An 18,514-nucleotide genomic window follows, 5' to 3' on the forward strand; every position below is an offset into this window, starting at 1 on the left:
GAGATGTTAAGTCCAAGGGTCCTGAGCTTGGTGATGAGCTTGGAGGGGACTATGGTGGGGAACACTGAGATTCAGTCTATGAACAGAATTCTCACAGTTATTTCCCCTCTTGTCCAGATGGAAGAGAGCAGTACGAAATGCAATTGAGATTGCGTGATCTGTTGGGGCGGTATGCAAATTGGAGTAGGTCCAGGGTGTCTGGGATGATGGCTTTGATGACTGTCATGACCAGCCTTTTTAAGCACTTTATAAATACAGATGTCAGTGCAAGGGGAATATAGCCATTTAGGCAGGTTACCTTTGAGGGTCAATGGTCTTCAGCTTGAAACATCTTGGGATTACAGACTGGGACAAGGAAAGATTGATAATGTCTGTGAAGACACTTCCAGCTGGTCTGCACATGCTCTAAGAATGCACCCTGGTATTCCATCTGACCCGGCCGCCTTGCGAGTGTTAATCCTGTTTAAAAGTTTTACTCACATTGGCCACGGAGAGTGAGATCACACAGTCAACTGGAACAACAGGAGCTTTCATGCAAGACTCTGTTGGTATAACCTGTTATGGCTGCAGCCCGACACCGGTGCACTTATGACAACATCCAGCTCAGGTGCAGGGCGCGAAATTCAAAATCTATTTTTTTTAAATATTTAACTTTCACACATTAACAAGTCCAATACAGCATTTGAAAGATAAACATCTTGTCAATCCAACCAACATGTCCGATTTTTTAAATGTTTTACAGAGAAAACACCACATATATTTATGTTAGCTCACCACCAAATAAAAAAGAGGACAGACTTTTTCACAGCACAAGTAGGATGCAAGTAGCATGCACAAGCCAACCTAACTAAACTAGAACCAACCTAAATAACCTAGAAAAAACTACCTCAGATGACAGTCCTATAACATGTTACACAATAAATCTATGTTTTGTTCAAAAAATGTGCATATTTTAGCTATAAATCAGTTTTACATTAGTGCTCCCATCATAGCTACAGTCTGAAATCGCACGGGAGTAGCCAGAGAAAATACAGACACCAACGTCAACTACTAATTACACATCATGAAACATTTCAGAAAAATATATGGTGGATAGCTAATGAAAGCAAAGATCGTGTGAATAGAGCCAATATTTCCGATTTTTGAAGTGTTTTACAGCGAAAACACAATATATCGTTATATTAGCTTACTACATTAGCTAGCACACGGCAGCATTGATTCTAGTTAAACGGTAGCATAGCACAGTTCGACAGATATATGAAAAAGCATCCCAAATTGGGTCCTTATCGTTGTTGATCTTCCATCAGAATGTTGTAAAGGATTCCATTGTCCAGTACAGTCTTGGTTTGGGATCCAGAACGAACTATTTCCCTCTTGAATTAGCAAGCACACTGGCCGTGCGGCGCTAACCTCTCCTTCTTCAAACAATTCTTCCAAAGCGTCTAAAGTCACGAATAAATTTCAATAATATAATTAAACTATATTGAAAAACATACTTTAGGATGATATTGTGACATGTATCAAGTCAAATCGAAGCCGGAGACTATATTCACGTATAACGACAGTTTTCCAGGAGGCAATACAAAGTCCAACTTCGCGCCTGGGAGAAAAAAAAATATGTCGGTCCTCACACTCCAAGAGGCTGTATTCAAGCCCTGAACGAGATATTCAAGTCCTTTCTGCTCTCACTTCCGCATGACACCCAGTGGAAGGCGTATGACGTGTTTCTATGTTCCCAAGTGACATGCCCTTTTATAGACAAGGTCTTGAAGAGAGACATCGATTTTGGAAATCTCAAATCCGGATAGGAAATGGGCTGTAAAAATAGTTCTGTTCCACTTAGAGAAATAATTCAAACGTTTTTAGAAACTAGAGACTGTTTTCTATCCAATAGTAGTAATAATATGCATATTGTAAGAGCAAAAATTGATTAAGAGGCCGTTTGAAAATGGGCACATATTTTCCAGTTTTTCAATACGCCCCCTGCAACCATAAGAAGATAATCCATGGTTTGGTTATGTTTGTATGGTCACTGTGGAGACTCCATGATGAAGCCTGTGACTGATATGGTAAACTCCTAATGCTATCGGATGAATCATGGAACAGATCGCTGTCTGTACTAGCAAAACGGTCTTGTAGCCTCACATCTGCTTCATCAGATCACTTCCATATTGAGCGCGTCACTGGTACTTCCAGTTTGAGCTTTTGTTTGTAAACGGGAAGCAGCAGGATAGAGTCGTGGTCAGATTTGTCGAAGGGAGGGCGAGGGTGGGCCTTGTATGCGTTTTTTGGGGTAGAATAGCATTTTGAAGCCCCTTATGGCGCAAGAGACGTGTTAGTAGAAGTGAGTTAGAACGTTTTTAAGTCTCTGGGTGTGTGGTCTTTTGTTTGTTTATGGCCCCATAAAGTATTGTTGGCTTCTGGTGGGATGTAGACAGCTGTGATATTTTGGATGAGAACTCTCTTGTTAAATAGAAAGGTCTACAGCTTACCATGAGGCATTCCATGTCTGAGTTTCCATCGCACTGGAAGAGGTGCACCAGTTGTTGTTTATTTAGAGGCCTTCACCTTCACCTCGTGTTGCTAGCATGACCACTATATTATTCTGTCATAATTTAAGTAATTTGTTGTAATGAGAGGTACTAGGGGTGTTGTACAAAAAGTTGTCTAACCAATCAGAGTATCATAGCAAATGGCACATTTTCAAACTATCACTTTACCCATGTGTGTTCTGACTCTGGCCCGAACCATCAGTTTCTGGACCAATCAGACAGCCCCTAATGTGTTCACATTCAGTGAAGGGGATGTACTCAGATCCAGGCTGTCGTCTGTGGGCGTGGCGTAGCATTTGGTTGGAGCAAGTAGTCTGGGCATCCAGGCAATAATAATGCAGCTTTTCAAGTCTCTCTGTTAGGAGACTCTGGAACGAAGCTCATCCATCTTATTCTCGATTGACTGGACATTTGCCAATAAAACGGAGGGGAGTGCCAGTAGATTTTCTTTTCGTCTCAATCTCAACAGGACTCCAGCCTGTCTGCCACGTCTACAACTGCAGTGTTTTGGTAGCCCATGAAATAAAGGAATAGGGTCTGGTATAAACAAGGGTACAGCTGTCAGAGTCGGGTTTGAAGTTGAAATTGAGGTTAGTAACTGTCGATCTAATGTCAAAAAGTGCTTGGCGGTCATATGTGATGATAGTAAGAACTTTAAAACTCCATAAACTCAAAAGAATTAGCTAAAGTTGGGTTAAAACTTGTAAAGTTTCGACCTTCTCCGTCGGATACGATGAGAAGGAACGGTAGATTCTGTCTATGAGAGATGAAAGGGGAGCCAGAATGGCATCTTGGCTGATACAGTGACTCAGCTGTCAACACCACTCAGGTCTATGGACACACGACAACCAAGTTTCCTCCCTATTCCACCACCCTGTTATCATCAAATGGAGAAAATTTGGGATCCATGTCAGAGCCAAATGGGGTAGACAAGAGAGGGGTTGGATTTGAGACGGAGAGAGGAAAGGGACATAGCAATGAAATAGAACACTACTGTATAATTTGGAGTAAATGGGGATGGAAGGAGGGGATGAGGGGGGAGGGGTGTGGCTTGTCTGTCATTAATGATCTCCCTCCCTCCCTCCCTCCATCCATCATTAATGACCACTGGTCTGATAGGAAAGAAAGTCAAAGGAGAGTTGTAATTAAGCCTTGAATCATTCAAGAGTGAAGATCCTTGCCGCCTGTAAACAACCTGCTTGAGTGTGTGTTTGTGTGTGTAGGAGGCAAGGGATGAGGGCAACCCTGACAAAAAGTACAACAGCAACAACAACAACAAACATAATGGATAGGCTACCTCCTAGACATTCATAAGCTGAATCGATAAACATCAAGGGAAGTCATTGGAACGCGAGGTCAGTACAGGTGCATCAAAGCTGGAACCGAGAGAATGAAAAACAGCTTTGATCTCAAGGCCATCAGACTGTTAATAGCCATCACTAGTCAGCTACCACCCATTTACTCAACCCTGCACCTTAGAGGCTGCTGCCCCATATCTTTTATTTCATCATTTATTTAACTAGGCAAGTCAGTTAAAAACAAATTCTTATATACAATGACAGCCTAGGAACAGTGGGTTAACTACCTTGTTCAGGGGCAGAACGACAGATGTTTTCTTTGTCAGCTCAGGGACTCGATCTAGCAACCTTTTGTTTACAGGCCCAATGCTCTAACCACTAAGCTACCTATACTGTACATAGGCATGGAATCACTGGGCACTTTAATAATGAAACAATAGTCAAGTAATAATGTTTACATACTATTTTCTCATCTCATATGTATATACTATATTCTATTCTACTGTATTCTAGTCAATGCCACTCAGACATTGCTCATCCTAATATTTAGATATTTCTTGTTTCAATTTTTTACTTTTACATTTGTGTGTATTGTTGTGAATTGTTACATACTGCACTGTTGGAACTAGGAACACAAGCATTTTGCTACACCCGCAATAACATCTGCTAAAAAGTGTGTATGTGACTAATATACTTTGATTTGGCTACTCACTGGATAGGAAGTGCTGGGAGGAAGGGCCAAAGTCTCTGTGGGCTTCCTGAAGGAGCTTTAGTCTCTCTTCAATGGCCACCTGCACACCAGAAAGAGGAGAGAGTTAGACACACACCAACACACACCCGCATCCCGCCAGCTCTATTTTGACCAGTCCAGCTGAGTGTGTGTGTGCACGCATGTGTGTGCACTGCTGAGTGTCCTTACTGTGTGCAGTGACTCAGTCATCCTCCCTACAGTGAGGATATAAGGCTGTCTCTACACAGGGAACCAGGAGGCAGACAAAATGTGTCTTCCACACTTTCATCCAGCCCCAGTGAATCTCTATGGGGTGCCTGGTGACTGAGTCCTGCTGTGCTGTTTGCCCTTCTGTTTGATCAGACCAAAGTGGCACGGCGTCCTATCTCAGTGGTCATCATCAACTCCAGCATGGCAATACCAGGGGTGGGGGGCATGGAGAAGGAAAGGGACGGAATCTAAGATCTATCTCTTGATGTCTCTTTTTTTCTCTTTGTCTCACACACACACTCATACGCATATGCACATGCACACGCACATTCATCAAAACAGCATAGTGACAAATGAGCCTGAGGGGTGCACGAGTAAGGCTCTGATCCCGGCCATCAGCAGGCTGGACCAGGACACGAGTCCGCTGTGTCAAAAAGTGTTATTTATCTACAGTGACAGAAGTCCACTGTGCCAACATAGAACTCTGTAACCTGTAGAGGTAGAGAAGCGGAAGGCCACCTCTCCTCACCCCTCTCTGTATCTGAGCTAAAGTACAGCAGGCTGACAGAGAGCGACAGAAGGAATAATGAGAGAAAGCAACATAACAAAATGACACAAACAGGGGGAAAGAGATGGACAGAAATACTTGATTACAAAGACAGCAAGAGGGCTAATATGACATTGAGAGAATAAACATGAGCGTACAGACAGGTTGAGATGTGAATAAGGTGGGTGAGAAAAAAAGAGTAGAAAGTAGAAAAGTCAAGAATATGATAGCTCGTAAAAGGTTAAGGTTTTACATTTGACCTTTTAGTCATTTAGCAGTGACACGTACTCCCAAGTATGACAACTCCTAAAAGGGAGGAGGTTTGTAGCTGTGACACCTCTTCTTAAGTATGACACATAAAAGGGAGATGCTTTTAGGCATGAGACCCGTTGCCCACCTGTAAAAAGGGGAAGGTTTTAGGTGGGACACCCATAGCCCACCTGTAGTAGTTTCCAGCGCATGTTGAGGTCATCCAGTTGTCTGGAGGAGGTGGAGGACAGCTGGACATCCAGAGGAGCCAGCTCACCAGACAGCTCATTCACCACATGCACGTCCTGCCTCAGAGGGGCCATCTCCTCCTTGAAAGCCTGGAACACACACAGGATGCACACACACAGGTCAGTGTTTTGATGTTGGCAGATGTCTCCATAACATACTGTTATGGTGCAGGGGTGATACCTGTACCAATGGTGATTAGATGTTGACCTAGGTAACTCATTTTTTTGACACCGATTTATGTACAGGTTAATCACTACCTACACTGGTTGGTCCTAAATGTTTTGTAGTGGAAGTAAAAAAAACGCCTCTCTCTCTCTTTCCCACTTAACTTCTCTAGGATAGGGGGCAGCATTTTCACGTTTGGATGAAAAGCATACCCAAATTCAACTGCCAGCTACTCATCCCCAGAAGATAAGATATGCATATTGTTAGTAGATTTCGATAGAAAACACTCTGAAGTTTCTAAAACTGTTTGAATCATGTCTGTGAGTATAAGAGAACTTAATTACAGGCAAAACCCCGAGGACAAACCATTCAGATATATATTTTTTTGAGGTCACTCTCTTTTCAATGGATTTTCATTGGGAATACAGATTTCTAATTGACCTTCTTGCAGTTCATACCGCTTCCACTGGATGCCAACAGTCTTTAGAAATTGGTTGAGGGTTTTTCCTTTGTGTAATGAAGAAGTACGGCCATTTTGCATCAGGGTCACTTGTTGTGTACTGTTAGATAGAGGCGCGTGACCAGAAAGCATGCTACAGATTGCTTTAATCCTGTATTGAACACAGATCATCCCGTCTTCAATTTTATCGATTATTTACGTAAAGAAATACCTAAAGTTGTATTACCAAAGTAGTTTCAAATATTTTGGCAAAGTTTACAGGTAACGTTTGAGATATTTTGTAGTCATGTTTCACGAGTTGGAACCGGTGTTTTTCTGGCTCAAACGCGCCAAATAAATGGACATTTTGGATATATATCGACGGAATTAATCGAACAAAAGGACCATTTGTGATGTTTATGGGACATATTAGAGTGCCAACAACAGAAGCTCGTCAAAGGTGAGGCATGAATTATATTTTTATTTCTGCGTTTTGTGTCGCGCCTGCAGGGTTGAAATATGCTTATCTCTCTTTGTTTACAATGGTACTAACTCAGATAATAGCATCGTTTGCTTTCACCGAAAAGCCTATTTGAATTCTGACATGTTGGCTGGATTCACAACCAGTGTGGCTTTAATTTGGTATCTTTCATGTGTGATTTCATGAAAGTTTGATTTTATAGTAATTTTCATAATAATTAATTTGAATATGGCGCTCTGCATTTTCTCTGGCTTTTGGCCAAGTGAGACAGTAGCATCCCGCCTAAACTCAGATTTTTGGATATAAATATGAACTTTACCGAACAAAACATACATGTATTGTGTAACATGAAGTCCTATGAGTGTCATCTGATGAAGATCATCAAAGGTTAGTGATTCATTTTATCTCTATTTCTGCTTTTTGTTACTGCTCTCTTTGGCTGGAAAAATGGTTGTTTTTCTGTGGCTATGTACTGACCTAACATGATTGTTTGGTGTGCTTTCACCGTAAATCCTTTTTGAAATCAGATATGGTGGCTGGATTCACAACAAGTGTAGCTGTAATTTGGTGTCTTTCATATGTGATTTCATGAAAGTTGGATTTTTATAGTAATTTATTTGAATTTGGTGCTCTGCATTTTTACTGGCTTTTGGCCAAGTGGGACGTTAGCGTCCCACATATCCCAGAGAAGTTAATAAATCAGCAACACCCCAGTGACTCCCCTCACCGTGGTCTTCTCTATGTGGTCCTGCAGTGAGTCTATGAGCAGGTCTCCTACAGGCTGCCAGCCAGCCTTGGTCTCTTCATCCCTGGCTAGCCACAGGTCCAGCTGGTCCATGTTGCTCTGGAGCTCCTGTAGCCTCTCAAATGCCCTTTCTACCTGACTCTGCCATCCACCCACGTGGTCCTGCAGACGCTCCCAACGCTCCTGCACCTCCGCTGTCTGCTTCCTGATGGCCCTGGCTACACCCTGCGCCTTCTCCTCTGGAGTCAGGTCTGTGAGAAGGGTAGAGAGTGAGGGAGGGAGAGAGAGAGAGACAGGGAGAGAGACAGGGAGAGAGAGGGGGAGAAATTGAGCAAGGACAAAGACTTTAACAACCTCAAAGGGGAAAGTTGGTTGTACAATAAAAGCCAGCATTTAAACTTAAAGAGAGACTTGTGAGCTAAAGAGAAAAGAGCATGACCAATGTCCACAGTCAACCATCTTGTCTGCAGACCTGAAATTTAAATCAGTGTGTCAATGACGATCTAAATCATAAACACCCTAAGCTAAAGCATGCATGCAAGCACACATCAAGGGTCTGTCTGACTGTTAGTCTGTAAGTCTGCCAGCCAAGCACACATCAAGGGTCTGTCTGCCTGTCTGTTAGTCTGAAAGTCTGCCAGCCAAGCACACATCAAGGGTCTGTCTGTCTGTTAGTCTGTAAGTCTGCCAGCCAAGCACACATCAAGGGTCTGTCTGCCTGTCTGTTAGTCTGAAAGTCTGCCAGCCAAGCACACATCAAGGGTCTGTCTGTCTGTTAGTCTGTAAGTCTGCCAGCCAAGCACACATCAAGGGTCTGTCTGCCTGTCAGTCTGAAAGTCTGCCAGCCAAGCACACATCAAGGGTCTGTCTGAAAGTCTGCCCGCCAAGTACGCATCAAGGGTCTGTCTGTCTGTTAGTCTACCAGACAAGCACACATCAAGGGTCTGTCTGTCTGTCTGTCTGTTAGTCTGTCAGCCAAGCACACATCACGGGTCTGTCTGTTTGTTAGTCTGTTAATATGTCAGCCAAGCACACATCAAGGGTCTGTCTGTCTGTTAGTCTGTCAGCCAAGCACACATCAAGGGTCTGTCTGTCTGTTAGTCTATTAGTCTCTCAGTCAAGCACACATTAAGGGTCTGTCTGTTAGTCTGTTAGTATGTTAGGTCTGCCAGCCAAGCACACATCAGGGGTTTGTTAGTCTGTTAGTCTGCCAGCCAAGCACACATCAAGGGTCTGTCTGTCTGTCTGTTAGTCAATCACACATCAAGGGTCTGTCTGTCTGTCTGTCTGTTAGTCTGTCAGCCAATCACACATCAAGGGTCTGTCTGTCTGTTAATCTGTTAATCTGCCAGCCAATCACACATCAAGGGGATGTATGTCTGTTAGTCTGCCAGCCAAGCATACATCAAGGGTCTGTCTGTTCGTCTGCCAGCCATAGATGCCACACACCCCAGACAGGACCAGCGTGGGAGCTGTCTGTTTTGAAAATAAGAAGTTTGACAAGCAAACAAAAGCCAGTGAAAGTCTGGGAGCGTTTGATTGGGTCTGAGAGGATCTGAAGACTAAGGTGTTCTCACCCACTGGGTTCAGTTAGACTAGAGTAGACAGAGGTGTCCGTGCTGACACTGGTCTCCGTTTTACCCTGTGAAGCCCCTTGTCCCTCCTGTGAAAGCATCCAATCACCGGTTTTAGATCAGATTGAGATCCGATATACCCTTTACAGTCAAACACCCCTTTCGAAAGTATCTGAGGTCATTGCAGGGTCGGTTTCAGATTACACCTACCCTCTGATATATCACGCACCGCTATGAAACCATCCTACCCATCACAGCCCTTAGATCAGTTCTTAACTTCTTGAGAATACAGGGGGTGCTGTTTTCGCATTAGCATAATTTCCTCTACAGATTAAACTGCCTCTTATTCAATTATTGCTCTTACTATTTGCATATAATTAATACCATTGGATAGAAAACAATCTATAGTTTCTAAAACCGTTTCAATTTTGTCTCTGAGTGAAACAGAAGTCATTTGACAGCACTTTCCCTGACCAAGAAGAAGAATGCAAGATGTGTATGCTCGCTTCAACGCTCTGCCTATATATGGTCACGCCACCTATGACCCGAAACACACTTCATTCGTCTTCCTCTGGGTGTCAAGAGGACGTTAGAGGAGAAATTCTTTGTTTATCTTGTACTGACGTGAAATAAGACCTATTTCTTTGGCGTGACCGACAACTTCCGGTTCTCTGAATCGCGCGATTTTGAGGTGCGATTGTCTTTTGTTTTGCTGCCGTTACGGATGAAAACTATCTCCGTCTCGAAGTTTGTTTGATACATGTGACCATATCATCTTAATGTATGTTTTTTCAATATAGTTTAATCAGATTATTTGAATTTTTTCGGGACTTTTGCCGTGTTCCGTTCTGTGAGTTTTTTTACTTTGGACAGAACCTTGCCAGTCGACCAGTACCTATGCTAAATGAAGAGGGAAAGTTGCCATTATGAATGGATTGAACGACTCATCGGGACTAAGGACACCTTGATAAACATTCTGATGAAAGATCAGCAATAGTAAGACCCAATTTACGATGTTATTTCATATATCTGTCGTGCATGTGAACTGGTCGGGGGCGCCCAGCTGGTTCTGGCTGGCGTGGCTATGCTAATTTAGCGCTACATTTTGTTTTCACTATAAAACATTTAATAAATCAGAAATATTGTTTGGATTCACCAGATGTTGGGCTTTCAATATCTGTACGCTGTGTATTTTTTTCTGAAATGTTTTAAGACAAGTAATTAGTTATATGACGTTGGTCTCTGTAATTGTTCTGGCTGCGTCGGCACTATTTCAGATTGCAGCTGCAATGTAGAACTGTGATTTATACCTGAAAAATGCACATTTTTCAAAAAAAAACTATGCTATACCATAAATATGTTATCAGACTGTCATCTTATGAAGTTGTTTCTTGGTTAGTGGCTATATATATTTTTATTTAGTCGAATTAGTGATAGCTACTGACGCAGGAAAAACTGTTGGAGTAAAAAAATTGTGTCTTTTGCTAACGTGTTTAGCTAATAGATTTACATATTGTCTTCCCTGTAAAACATTATAAAAATCTGAAATGGTGGCTTTATTCACAAGATCTGTATCTTTCATTAGGTGTCTTGGACTTGTGATTTAATGATATTTAGATGCTACTATTTAATTGTGACGCTATGCTAGCGATGCTAATCAGTGTGGGGGGGGGGGGGGGGTGCTCCCGGACCAGTGGTAGGTGCTCGGTAGAGGTTAACCACCGATTCGTCCAAAGGATTCTTTTGATAATTACATCAAAGATCACACAGAAGGGCCAGATCTCTGCCTGCTCGGAGCTCTGGCCACACCCTCCCAGATTGTCTCAGGGGCCTGCTACATTATTTAACAGCACGATTCTATTAAAGAGGAAATGTGCTGACACAGCGATGACTTCACTGTTTCAGCCTCTTAGGCCCAGCAGCCTTTAGATACAGAATTACTAATGAGTTCTGGTGCGTATTTCGTGTTTGGGTGAATTCTGAGCCTGATATCACACCCAACATAAACATCAAGTGAATTGGGGAACTTTTAAGGTGCTTTTCAAGGACATTCTCACCCACCCTGACACTGGGTTTCCCAGATCTTGGTTTTGGAGGGCCACTATGTATGCAGGTTAAACGGAATGGTCAACATAAACTGACCAGTACTGACATTACGTAGATTATGGCACATAGAAGGTTTTATAAAGGAGTTCAATTAAAATATAACATAAGACTAAGTGTCGGTTGATGTCACTGGACTTTGGCGTGTGCGTATTCAGGCTAGTCAGTGACAGGAGACTCACCTGTTTTGGGCTGTAGGTTTTTGCATGGTTCTCCCGGCCCCTCGATGGGCTGGTCAGCCAGGAATGTGTGTGCCTGGTCCAGTGTATTGGCCACAACATGCTCGCGGTCCTTCAGCTCCGACTGCAACACCTGGGGAGAAACACACACAGGGACTGGTCAATTGATGGTATCCTTTTAACCTGAATGTCTCACTCAAAATGTCTTGCTCTTAACTGAGCTCTTTCATATCAGTTCGAGAATTTTTATTGTGGACCACATTAGCAGTAACGGTGCGTGGGTAAAATCATTGGGGAAGCCAAGCCCCCCAAAAATATTACAACCCACAGTATGTGTTGTGATCATTGCGTTGTTCTCTCTGTAACCTGTCAGTTCATATGCATATAACAAAAGTTCACAAAACATATTGCATGTAACAAACAGTTACATGACCTACAGCATGGTCAAGCAAGGTAATGTTTCTCAACATTTTCGGACTACTAAACAACTATTGATTTAGAACCAAGTAGAGTTACCGCAAGATGCAAAGAAAACAGGAGCTGCCTTCAATACTCCAGCACCATTTCTACTTCAACATCATCTAATCACCTATGCTTAGTCTAATATGGTGACAACTAAAAGATACCAATTTATTTAGTCCAATCAACGTAAGGTAAATAGGATGTGGCTGATTTCTCTCTGTGTGTGTGCGCAAGTAGGAAAAACATGTTGACTCACCCTACTTGTAGAGAAACGCCAATGCCATCCTCCTCTTTCATGTTGCCTAAACAGTCTGTGACTATCATACAGCACATGTTGTAGTTTTTTTTGTCCTAGGCTACCTGGTTAAAATGTTTGTTCGCCAGACTAACTTCCTTTCATGGGCATTGATGTGCCAGGCCAGCTAGTAAACATTAGCATACTACATCAAGCTATGTATTGAAATTCCATCCTCTCAGGCCAGGGGCACAATGTATGAATTAATCGTTGGATCAGAATCGCCGTTATAATCATTGGCGAATACTGCAAATTAAGAAAAACACAAGTCCAAATCTCCATCCATGGCTAATTTAGGAAAGGGACGATTTTAGCTTACTAGCTTGCCACCAGAGGACAACAACACAACGAGATGCAACAATTCAATTTTTTTCCGGTCAATGATGTTTGGCTTCTGAAGTGATTGGTCTGAAGCCAAATCCAAACTGGCTTCCTTTGACACATTTCTTTGTTGCGCCAGGACCATTCACAGCTCAGCTCACTCAGTTCAGGTTGTCTAATATTCTATAATGTTTTTTATCAAGGGAGGCCAAATGCTCGCTGGCTTCCTTGGCATTCAGTGCTACAGGCGGAAACAATGTCATACTCTTTCTGACCAGACAGCATCAGATAGATACGCTACACATACTGAGACAGAGGGGTGCTGTTTCATTCGCTCAGATGCTTTCGCCGGTGAGATACACTGCATGACCAAAGGTTTGTGGACACCTGCTCGTCAAACATTTAATTTCAAAATCATGGTTATTAACATGGAGTAGGTTCCCCTTTGCTGCTATACCAACCTCCACTCTTCTTGGAAGGCTTTCCACTGCTGGAACATTGTTGCGGGGACTTGCTTCCATTCAGCCACACGAGCATTAGTGAGGTCGGGCACTGATGTTGACCGATGGCCTGGCTCGCAGTTGGCGTTCCAAATTCATCCGAAAAGTATTTGAGTGGTTGAGGTCAGGACTCTGTGCAGGCCAGTCAAGTTCTTCCACATCAATCTCGACAAATCATTACTGTATGCACCTCGCTTTGTGCACGGGGGTATTGTCATGCTGAAACCGGAAAGGGCCTTCTCCAAACTATTTCCAAAAAGTAGGATGCACAGAATTGTCTAGAATGTCATTGTATGCTGTAGCGTTAAGATTTACCTTCACTGGAACTAAGAGGCCAAGCACGAAACATGAAAAACAGCTCTAGAATATTATTCCTCCTCCGCCAAACTTTACAGTTGGTACTATTCTTTCGGGCAGGTAGAGTTCTCCTGGCATCCTAGATTCGTCCGTCGGACTGCAGGATGGTGAAGCGTGTTTCAGCAGTCCAGAGAACGTGTTTCCAGTCCAATGGTGGCGAGCTTTACACCACTCTAGCCGACGCTTGATGTTGCGCATGGTGATCTTAGGCTTGTGTGCCACTGCTCGGCCATGGAAACCCATTTCATGAAGCTCCCGACGAACAGTTCTTGTACTGACATTGCTTCCAGAGGCAGTTTGGAACTCGGTAGTGAGAAGATTTTACACGCTTCAGCACTCGACGGTCCCTTTCTGTAAGCTTGTGTGGCCTACCACTTCGCAGCTGAGCCGTTGTTGCTCCTGGACGTTTACACTTCCCAATTAATAGCACTTACAGTTGACAGCTCTAGCAGGGCAGAAATTTGACGAACTGACTTGTTGGAAAGGTGCCATCCTATGACTGTGCCACTTCGAAAGTTCCCATTGGGAATTTTAAGGACATTTAGGAAACAGAGAGACGAAAGAGAAGCCTGGCATCTATGAACACACGCCACTGCACATTAGTGAACTCAAGCAATAATAATGTAATTTTCATCAAAATGATAGATACTGCAAGGACCGTCTTTATCTCTAAATGTCCAAGTGCCTCAGTAGAAGTGCCTGTATTGGAATCATAGTTTTCATCTCCCAGTATCATCACCGTTGTGAACTCTATGTGAACCCTATTTTCCACACTGTTCTAATTCCTATGGCAACCTATCCACCACAAAACTACCATCTCCATATCAAACAAGTAAAAAACTCAAATGTCACTTTATTCAACCCCGCCTTTCATTGTAAAACAAGACATTTTCCATTCAAAGGAACGGGCGTCTAGATGCACACATACTCATACACACGCACGAACGCAAGCACGCGCACACAGAGATGAGATGGGGTCTCTCCTCATCACAGCACTGTAAACAATAATCTCAACATCTATTCAGGTGATGGCAGCAATTCAGAATGTGCTCCCTATCTAACCTTCTCTCATCGAAAGAGACAACAAGAGATCGAGAAGAAAGAGAGAGAAAGAGGGAGATAGCAGGAGCAGCGATTGAAGGAGGGAAAGGCAGGTCAAATGAGATTTCCCTGCGGTCATAGTGAAATTAAATGAGCGATATAGAATAAAGCGAGGCGTTCACCCAGCACTGTTCACAACACAGCAGCCTGCATGCTTCCTCAGAGGACTCACTAATACCAAATTATATCACCCACACATTCTCTCTGTCATACACTCACTTTCTCACCCTCTTTCTCACACACACGCACTCTATCTTTTTGTGTTCTATTTCACTAACTCGAAGTCACTCTACCATCCTCTCCTCTCCACTACCTTACTCTTTCTCCCCCACATCCTCCCTATCCCCCCCCCCCCCCCCACACACACACACACACACACACACACACACACACACACACACACACACAGGTTAGTCCTGGGGACTAGCGGTCACTCTCTAAATTACCTTTTTTTAAATAAAAAAAACATGAATTTAACTAAGCAAATCATTTAAGAACAAATTCTTATTTACAATGACGGCCTACCCCGGCGACACCCTACAGGACTCCCAGTCAAGGCCTGATGTGATACAGCCTGGATTTAAACCAGAGACTGTAGTGATGCCTCTTGCACTGAGATGCAATGCCTTAGACCGCGGCGCCACTCGGGAGCCAAACTAACATGTGTGCCAAAACACAAGGGACGAGAGGAAGAAGGGGAAAGCAGGACTACAGAGTAATTATTCTTGTTTTGATATAGCAGCCGGAACCCCAGGGGGCCTCTGATGCCTATCGGGCTGTGTGATTGCTTTGTGAGAGGACGATGTCAAAGAGAAATAAAGAGGAACTACATTATATTGTTATCACATTTCAGGTAAGACCCAGATGCAGACAATGTCAAAGTAACAACAGTTTATTAATCGATCAGGGGCAGGCAAAAGACAGGTCCAGGGCAGGCAGATGGGGAAGATGGGAGACACCTGGAGGGGGGTGGAGACAATCACAAAGACAGGTGAAACAGATCACGGTGTGACAATTGTGAGCCTTGCTGTTTTAATAAAGGCTTATGGTTTAATCAGACAGGACGAGATGAGGAAGACAGAGTAGCGGGATTTCCGGGGCACCATTTGTCACGCAACACCGGCCCAAGTCCTTTGAAGAGATGATGACAGCATGCTGGGTTGAGTGTTGTAGTAGGATACATTTATCAACAGACATACGGAAATACTTACAAAAAAAGGAAACATTAACAGTTATATTTGAGTATACTTCATGTCATAAATCGGATTTTAGAATATATATTTTCTTCAAAATAATATATATATATTTTTTTACTTTGGCAGAGTTGAGGAAATAAATGAAATTAGGGAAGACAAGTACATTGAGAGGCAGAGGTGATTCATGAAAAGAAAAGAGGGAAATTGAAAGGGTGTTCACATTGGCAGTGGGTGTAAAAATAGCCGTGTCTTCAAATATCTTTCCTGTCGAAATATTGAATTATGTTATATTATGCACATGTCCCCTATGGTGGACAGAACATGTTACTACTACATTACACAGATGGAACATTTTCACCACACAATAATAACAGGAAATACACACTTTTTTTAAACCTCAGATTGGTGATGATACAATAAAAGTCATCACGAATACGCAAAATCGAATGCTTAAAACAGATCAATATATTTGGTTGAGTACCAGTGTTTTTGTCATATGCGACTGTTTGTGGCAGAACCCTGAACGCTGCTGTCATTTTCCAGACCATGGTGGCAACAAAATGTTTTCTGGCCTCAATACCACACACAGATTTGAAGCCCAAACTATCACTCAAATGAAAGACAACTCCTGTTGCTATTTAGAAATCGATGTGGGAATTCGATTTGTTGAAATTATACAGTCAAAAAAGTGTCATTTCCATTTTCTGTACAGGCCATCTACCGTGAACATCTCCCCACACAGATATGAGTTGATAAATGGCTAATATAGGTTCTCATCTAGTAGTATACCAAAGTTATTTCAGGTTTGTCTGTCAGAAGAGTGCAAACGGTACTTGTTGCCACAATTATTGTCCCAGATCCATTGATTTCAATACAATATCGATGTGAGTGATACATTTGTGCTCGCTATTGATTAAAGTGGAACAAGCTAATATATTTCAGAGCGACCGCTTGGTAAACGTTGGTGAGTGAGCAGTTTTTTTTAGGTATTAATACAAGTAGTCTGAATACAAGAATTACACATGTGTTGGGAGTCATTTTTATGTCTCGGTCTTCAACATATCACATATTTCTGCATATTGATATGAATTTGGACATTTAAAACCTGTGTTTGATATTTGGCTATAAATCAAAAAAACGTTACGACAGGAAGCAGCAACAGCATCAGTTTCTCACTCACACACTCTCACTCACACACTCTCACTCACTCACACACTCTCACTCACTCACACACTCACACTCACACACTCACTCTCACTCTCACTCTCACTCTCACTCTCACTCACTCTCACTCACTCTCACTCACTCTCACTCACTCTCACTCACTCTCACTCACTCTCACTCACTCACTCTCACTCACTCTCACTCACTCACTCTCACTCACTCTCACTCACTCTCACTCACTCTCACTCACTCTCACTCACTCTCACTCACTCTCACTCACTCACTCTCACTTTGTCCGTTACCCTGTGAGTATTGGATTTGTTATGGTGTTTGACTGTTTGTTTGATGATGGGAAAGGGGGTACCAAGACAAGTCGCCAATGGGCATACACTACCCGTAGGAATACTTTGTCTGAGAACACTAGTTAGAACTGGGCGGACCACCCACTATTTTTGGTTAGTTAGTTAGCTGTATTGAAGTAGGTTAGTCTAGCTTAAGGGTGTTTTTGGATATTTGTTTCTTTCCTTGGGTCCAGCTCAGTCCCTTTTCCCGCTCCCCATTACCGTGTGTTTACAAATAAACCATGAGTGTTAGATGGTAATTTAGTTGTGTGTGGTTTTTCGTTCTCACTGTTTCGTTTTCACTATTCTACTTTGCATGAGTTATGTTACGGGTCTCGTTACCATCCCCGTAGACTGCCGGGCCAAAGGGATTCGTAACACCTCTCCTCCCTTTTACTTTCCCTCTCAACATCTCTCTCCCCCTCTCAAGGCTGTCAGTGTGAATTGAAGCAGAATCATGCTAACTCTGGAAGACATTGCTGATAGGATTGGAACCTGGTGTGGTCGTCTGCTGCAATAGCCAATCCGTGACAATGACTGATGAGTTGAACATTCTGAGATGCCGTACTGCACACCACTGTTGCACTGTACTGTTATTTAGTTTGTTTGTGGCCCGCCTGTTAGCTTGCACGAATCTCGCCATTCTCCTACCTCTCATCAACGAGCTGTTTTCACCACAGAACTATCCATTCTAATGTTCAATCAAATAGTAACTGAATGCCTTGATGCCTGTCTGCCTGCTTTGCATAGCAAGCCATGGCCACATGGCTGCATCTCGGTGCTAGAGGCGTCACTACAGACACCCTGGTTTGAATCCAGGCTGTATCACAACCGGCCATGATTGGGAGTCCCATAGGCTGGCACACAATTGGCCCAGCATCATCCGGGTTTGGCTGGTGTAGGCCGTCATTGCAAATAAGAATTTCTTGGCCCCTCAAAGTCAGAAAACTCCCCTACAACCCAGTAAGACATGACATTTGAGACTTGACTTTGCTAAGTAAACTAAATGAACGCCAACCAACACAATAAAGGACCTTTAAAGTTCACCAGGCTCAATTCAGATACATAGGACGTTTCTAAAGTTAAATGGAGAAACAAATTAAAAGTTAAGTCATCAATGATAGGTAATAGTTCAAAGTCAGAAAGTCTCTGTTTCCCTCTCTCTGGTTCTCTCTCTCTCTTTCTCCCTCTGAGGGAGATGAGGTTGTGGCAACGCAGCAGTTTAATTTCATTTTACTTTACAACCTGCCCATCCA

General features: G+C 42.9%; 1 protein-coding gene across 3 annotated transcripts in view; it reads right to left on the reverse strand.

Moving 5' to 3' along the window:
* The window catches only part of LOC129817161 (utrophin-like), a 189,775-nt gene that overhangs the window by 78,167 nt on the left and 93,094 nt on the right, over positions 1-18,514 (reverse strand). For all 3 annotated transcript variants that reach the window (XR_008753666.1, XR_008753665.1, XM_055872132.1), the window contains exons 4-7: positions 11,525-11,654; positions 7,648-7,916; positions 5,778-5,924; positions 4,563-4,641 (exon numbers count right to left, since the gene is read on the reverse strand). Coding sequence is in view for 1 of the 3 variants with exons in the window: in XM_055872132.1 (XP_055728107.1) it covers positions 4,563-4,641; positions 5,778-5,924; positions 7,648-7,916; positions 11,525-11,654 (625 nt within the window). In the remaining 2 variants the exon portion in view is untranslated. The remainder of the gene's footprint in view (positions 1-4,562; positions 4,642-5,777; positions 5,925-7,647; positions 7,917-11,524; positions 11,655-18,514) is intronic.

Source organism: Salvelinus fontinalis, chromosome 20, assembly GCF_029448725.1.
Source record: "Salvelinus fontinalis isolate EN_2023a chromosome 20, ASM2944872v1, whole genome shotgun sequence".
Lineage (NCBI taxonomy): Eukaryota > Metazoa > Chordata > Actinopteri > Salmoniformes > Salmonidae > Salvelinus > Salvelinus fontinalis.